Source organism: Oryza brachyantha, chromosome 3 (genome assembly GCF_000231095.2).
Source record: "Oryza brachyantha chromosome 3, ObraRS2, whole genome shotgun sequence".
NCBI lineage: Eukaryota > Viridiplantae > Streptophyta > Magnoliopsida > Poales > Poaceae > Oryza > Oryza brachyantha.
Genome location: NC_023165.2, coordinates 12399823 through 12406704, shown reverse-complemented (window position 1 = coordinate 12406704; position 6882 = coordinate 12399823). Strand labels below are relative to the sequence as shown.

The 6882-nt window shown below is 35.4% G+C and overlaps 1 protein-coding gene across 3 annotated transcripts; it reads left to right on the top strand.

Annotated features, from left to right (window-relative positions):
• Nucleotides 1-1714: 1714 nt before the first annotated feature.
• LOC102700603 (novel plant SNARE 12-like) lies at nt 1715-5974 on the top strand. 3 transcript variants are annotated; one of them, XM_006650060.2, is made up of 10 exons: nt 1718-2071; nt 3144-3236; nt 3479-3572; nt 3652-3689; nt 3909-4012; nt 4607-4686; nt 4758-4814; nt 4935-5027; nt 5126-5200; nt 5579-5914. In XM_006650060.2, the coding sequence occupies exons 1-10, from the start codon at nt 1995-1997 to the stop codon at nt 5693-5695; spliced, it is 828 nt and encodes a 275-aa protein (XP_006650123.1). In that variant the 5' UTR covers nt 1718-1994; the 3' UTR covers nt 5696-5914. The 3 variants fall into 3 exon arrangements, with proteins under 3 accessions (XP_015690172.1, XP_015690171.1, XP_006650123.1); XM_015834686.2 differs by lacking the exon at nt 5126-5200 and having other exon boundaries at nt 1715-2071; nt 5579-5974; XM_015834685.2 differs by having other exon boundaries at nt 1715-2071; nt 4758-5027.
• The last annotated feature ends 908 nt before the right edge of the window (nt 5975-6882 follow it).

Sequence of the window (6882 nt, the reverse complement as noted above, 5' to 3'; positions counted from 1 at the left end):
ATATTTCCATAATTTTTTGAATAAGAAGAATGGACAAACATTGCAATAAAAAAAGCAAACATCATACATTATGAAACGGAGGGAGTATTCACCAAGGACGCCAGAGAATTTTCACAAGCGTTCTTTCTTCAAAATTTTAACCATTGCTCACATGTCAAAATATGGTGCAAATGGTCATGTAAAGTTCACAAAAAAGGAAAATTTTCATGGTCAGAACAGGGTATTCTGTATAAATTTAGGTCTAATATTTGACCAACAAACACTAGAAACATAAGAAAAAAATAAATTTTCAACCTTAATTTTGGAGATATTTTTGTGTTTTTTCACCAAAGTTTATTTTCCAGCTTTTGCTTTAGATTGCTAAAAATATGTATATGCAAGTTTTATTCATAAATTATTTTTTATTTGTAATTTGTTATTTGGTTTTTTCCACAATCGCCCTTCGAGTTTTTTCAACACATGAATTCTACTTCGTAGTTTATTTTTCTAAATCAATGCCGTCTTCTCGTAATCTGAATGAGAATTTGGATTATTTGGTAGACATGAGATCCGGAGAAATACCCTCCTCCAAACAGACTCTCAAAATAGTTTATAAAAAGTTTTTTTTTCGGCCGTCAATGAAAAAGCCATGGGCTCAGCGGTGGTGGCAGCAGCATCAGCATTCCGCAGCTAGCAGTTAGCTGGGCCTGGCACCGACAGATTACGACCTTCTTGTTGTTAGGCCTTTTTAGTTCCCAAATTTTTTTTAAAAAATATCACATCAAATTTTTGAACACCTAAATAAAGCATTAAACATAGATGAGTTATAGAAGAAATCTTAAGACAAATCTTTTAAGCCTAATTAGTCCATGATTAATCATAAGTGCTACAGTAACCAACATGTGCTAATGACGGATTAATTAGGCTCAAAAGATTCGTCTCGCAGTTTCTAGTCTAGCCGTGAAATTCGTTTTTTCATTCGTGTCCAAAAACTCATTCCGACATCTGATAAAACATTTGACGTGACACTTTTTCAAAAACTTTCTCAGTCTAAACACCACCTTAGCAACGTTATCTGACTAGTACTATAGTATACCTGACGAAAGCCCGCATCCTCGCTGTCAAACAACAACTAATCCTGACGAACGGAGTGGGGTGATGGAAAAAAAAATCCGAACTACATATTATTTATAAACAACAAATAATTTATAAATAAAAACACATATTATATTCTTAGCTATCTAAATACTACGGATGAAAAATAACTTCCATAAATAAAATATCAAAACCAACTCAAAATTTAAGATTAAAAATATACTCCCTCCATATTTTTTTAATATAACGCCGTTGACTTTTAGATCTACGATTGACCGTTCGGTTTATTCAAAAAAATTATATAATTATTAATTATTTTGTTATAATATGATTTATTATTATAGAAACTTTAATTATGCATTATAATTTTGTATATTTGGATATAAATTTTGAATAAGACGAATGATCAAACATGATTGTAAAAGTCAACGGTGTCATATATATATATATATATATATATATATATATATATATATATATATATATATATATATTAGGGAGTAACTTTTAGCTTATTTAGCGTAAGTAAAAAGGTGGGCAGAAAGTTGGAGTAGCGTCTAGTCGCTTTCTTTGTCCAGTTTTTTTTTTTTTTTTACCTTCTCTCTTTTCGTTATCCCTTTCCTCTTCCTCGCGCTATTCAACGTCGTCGTTGCGCCAGATCGATTCTATTCTAAACCCCAGCTAATACGCCATTCGCCGCACGCCGCCACGGAGCCAAGCCCTAGGCTCCTCTCCTCTCCTCCCTTCTCCTCCCCTCCCCGGCTGCTCCCCCAATTCCTCTCCCTCTCCTCCGCCGCTGGTCCGTCCCGATCGTGATGGCATCCCCGTGAGTGTGAAGTGTCGTGGGTTCGCCGCCAGTGCTACTCCAGTAGCAGTAGGGTTTGGGCGGCCGGGGGTGGGGGGCACAGGGGTTTGCCCCCATGGCGAGCGACGTGCCCATGAGCCCGGAGTTGGAGCAGATCGACGGCGAGGTCCAGGACATCTTCCGCGCGCTCCAGTGAGCCACCTCCTCTCTCCCGTCCACTTACTGTTATGCTATCTCTCTGCTCGCACACAACAATTCTGCGCTGCGCCAATCCAGTCCTAGTTTCTTCTATTTTTGCTCTTCCTGTTTTGAGCCAACTCAATTGCCTGATTATTTGCTCTCATCACATTTAATTGGATGAATTTAGATGATGATGTTATCCTTCCGATTGTTTTTTTCTTTAGACATTTAGATATCAAATTGTTCGATAACGTATACGCCTTGCAGATTGAACTTTTTGGATTACTTGAGTATCTGACAAAGATATACTTTTCACCTGATGTATAACTCAGTATTCTTCAAAAAGTTCTATACGGCTGTATATGACGAATGAACAATCAAACTGTTATTGAATACGAGTTAATAGTTAGGCTACAAAAATCTCCCGTAAGCGGTATAATTTCCTATATTTTAGGGGAGGGAGTAGGGGGGGGGGGACCACATATATACCACATGCTGCTTTTCACTTTTCACAGTCTTAATGGCACTCAATATGTTTTTTTATTTGACATTTTAAAATTTGTGCCATCAAACCTTCAAAAAATGAATATGTTTAGAAATGCAGTCACATTGGGAAATTTTCCTTTAAAAAATCTACAGTATTACAGTTTCTTCATAAAAGCTAATGAAGTCAAATTACAGAAGTTAATTCTCAAATTCACATCCAAGATACCACAGAAGTTAAATTTTCACACAAAAACTACCATTGTAACTTGAAACAACAATTTTAGCTTATTCAATGGGATATGATTTTTTTTTTGATGAAACAATTCTTATTTCGAGTCCATTTATTCCAATGAAACAATTAGAAGTCTCCTGAGAGGCGAGTTTCAAGTGCTAGCATATTCAGTTATGAGCATGCCTAACCATTACATAGTACAAGTTTGTCCATGGTCAACTGCACTTTTGGTAACATTGGACCATTGACATGTTTAGACCTATTTTGATGTCATTTGAAATGCCTTGAAATATTTCTATGCTACCGACCTGCATTCCTAACTTGGTCTGGCAGGGAATTTTATTCTATCGCAATTTTTTTTTGCAGAAATGGATTTCAAAAGATGGACAAGATTAAAGATTCAAATAGGCAAGCTAAACAGCTGGAGGATCTCACAGCAAAAATGAAGGAGTGCAAGCGGTAGGTCACTACGAGTGTTCTTCACTCCGCTATCTTGTTTTTACCTAAACTGCTGTTGCTTTCTTTTATTCCTAAATGAAAGTATTATATGACCCTCGAGACCATAATTTGTTGATATACAGTGTTAATATGTTTTTTTTATTTTGCAAATTAACTGACGGTAAGAAGTAATCTATTGGATTCGCAAGAATTTGTGCTTCAGTGGAAATGCACTGATTCTGCTTTTTAATTGTCCTTTCCAGCTTGATCAAAGAGTTTGATCGTATACTGAAAGATGAAGAGTCGAACAACCCTCCTGAGGTCCACAAGCAGCTAAATGACAGAAAGCAGTATATGGTTGGTAACTCCCTTTGACAGGATATTTGTTGTAGCTCATCTGTGCACACTCATTAAATGTTTCTTATGCACTATACAGATCAAAGAGTTGAATTCCTATGTTACCTTGAGGAAGACGTAAGTCAGCAATTTCTCTTGATGAATAAATATGTTTCACATAACCTCTAGAGTCTAGATTAGTCTCTGTTGTATTATATAGTCAATTCCAATGGAAGGAAATCCAGTTACTTAAACTGAAAAATAATTCCCTTGTTTATAAGATCCGTACCTCCTGCCATGTTCCTCTGTGATTCTTTTGTTACTTCTGGTAATGCTAACACAAACTATCTGTTGCAGATATCAAAGTAGCCTTGGTAATAATAATAAGAGAGTTGAGCTCTTTGATATGGGTGCTGGAAGTAGTGAACCTGCTGCTGAGGACAACATTCAAATGGCATCAGGTGAAAATAGTCACCTGAATCCTTTTCAAATGTGGCTAATACCATGCTAATAAATCTACCTAAATGTAACAATTGCCTATGATTACTGAGCATAAGACAGCTTGCAATCATGTTGGCATTATTTGAAATTGCAAAGTATTGCAATGGATCGATTTCTGAACTTTTGAAACTTTAGTAAGAAGTGGACATATTTTACATTATACAATTTTTTAGAACAGCAAATTGAAGGTATTATTTTGGAATATGGTTGAGCAGTGGGTTGGTTATGTATCCTCACAGCCTCAATTATATCGCAAGACACTATCTGTGCATGGAATGCAAATGAATCATGTTGTTTGGTTCAGAGGCAATATAAGTAATTCATCAATACCGTTTTTCTCTACCATGATTAATTTGGCTTTGATAGGTTGCAAGGTGCAAGTTTATCAAATACTGAAGAGCATAAGCTAAAAGAATATATTTCTAGACTCAAAATATTATTACAGGGTTTTGTTTATTCATGATGTTTGGATCGTAACTTTAATAATAATTTATGATCTGGAAAGCTAAGATATTTTGGTTGGTTCTTATGGAAACGCCTGTCTAATATTGCAGCTATGTCAAATCAACAGCTAATGGATGCTGGAAGAGAACAAATGACTCAGACTGATCAAGCTATTGACCGTTCAAAAATGGTTGCTTTATGAACTACACACACTCTTATCAATGATATTAAATGGAGAATTTACAGATACCTTTCTTGTAGGTTGTGATGCAAACTATTGAAACTGGAACTCAAACTGCTTCAGCATTAACACAGCAAGTAGGTCTTATTTTGCATTACATACTACAGGATTTTCTTATCACATGCTTCTATTGGCAATCTGGTATACTTGTGCTGTTAGTAGGCAATCTGGAACAACAAATCTATTTTTCTTTGCAGACAGAACAAATGAAGAGAATTGACAATGAGTTGGATTCTGTTCACTTTTCATTGAAGAAGGCAAGCCAGCTGGTGAAAGAGATTGGCCGTCAGGTATCCCCATACCCTCATTGCATACTACTAGGCTTTCCCTCTCTGTGTGTGAGCGTGTTTGCATGTCCAGAAGTACCTGAAAATTGAAACTCTTGCAGGTTGCAACTGACAAATGCATCATGGCATTGCTTTTTCTGATAGTTTGCGGTGTGATTGCAATTATTGTTGTTAAGGTATACTTTTCTATGTACTTCCATTTCGAGGATTATGAGTGGATCATCCAATCATACACACATGCAACTAAATTTCGTTGGTGATGAAGACACTTGCATGTGCTAGCTTATGCTTTTACTACTTTAGGGAGTGAAACAGTGCTCTGAAACATTTTTGACGATCAGTGATGATGATGCTACTTGTTCAATGCGTGCTTAACTGCCTATAGCACTAATGGCATATCTGGCACTTTTTCAGCCCTGTTGAGTTCAAACATTTGTTTTGTGTTTGCAATTCTTAGTTCAATACTTCTCAACGAGGCATCATATCACTAGCTGTTATTACTATGCTACGATTGAACTTGAATAAGAATTATTCACAATTTTTGTTTTATGCAGATTGTGAACCCACGTAACAAGAACATCCGCGACATCCCAGGACTTGCTCCGCCTGCTCAAAATTTCCAGATTAGTAACAGGAGATTGTTGTCGGTAGAAATCTTCAGTGGCCTGTGATGATTGTGCTTGAAGTCTCATGCAGGCGGAGCTCAGCTCGTTGCTTCAGAGTAGCTTAATTGGCCATAAGATACTACGATATGCTGTAAAAATTCTCTGTGTTTTGTATATTTATCCACTGGCGTATTAGATATTGAGTCGTAGATTACTGCGTCGTGTTTGTATACTCTCCGGCCTTTTGGTTGTGTGCATATGCATTATAGAGATGGGATCTTTTACTAAATTTTCAATATATACCTATTATCTCCATTTTGATAATTCCTATTATTTTGTAAAATGACATGGCCTACGTTTGACTGATTTCTTTTTATGACTCATCAATATGTTATCATAGTGTTTTTAAACTAAATATTTCAATATAGATGTTACAGTGTATTCAAATAAATATTTTAAAAGTTATTAATAGTTAATATTTAAAAGTTTGATCAAACTTATTCTAAACGACATAAATTATGGAATTAGAAGAATGTTTCTTTCGAGCATGTATAACCACCCCCCTAAACTCCTTTAAATTCTAAAATTAGAGGATTTTAAGTAAAAATATCTATCCAACATCTCTTAACCATCCTCCGGTGTGACGCTCACTCCTAATTCTCGTCTCTACTACTTCCCGTGCGCAGAGAATGTTCTTTCCTCTATAAATAAACTAATTTTAGTTGGTAGATTAGTATGGGCCCACTTTTATGTTTAGAAAGTCAATTTTAGCCAATTTTTTTGGGGATAAATTTTTTACACATTAAATTATGTTTGGGATTCCCCAAAACAAAATTTTAGGGATGAAATTTAGGCATCTGTCGGTGGTGTTCTAAGTTGCTTGAGCCAGATGATTGACCAATTTAGCATTGTATTTTGTCCGTTCCCAAAACAATTATGTTTTAAAGGATGGAGTATGTATCTAAAATTATTGTTGCCTACACCAACGAAAAAAAGAGAAAATTCTCTTTATACCCCTGAGAATTCGTTTAGTCTCTTTTGTACCCTTGAATTTTTATCCTATCTCTTACATATTCCTGAGTTTTGATCTTGATCTCCTATATGTTATTTTCTTAATCTCTTCTTTATTCCTGAATTTTAGATCTCCTCTATGGTCATTCTATTTGTCGACTGTTATTTTTTAAGAAAAGTAACTATATTACCCATCTCTAATACTTATATATTACATACTCCATAAGTCCCCATGTAAAAAA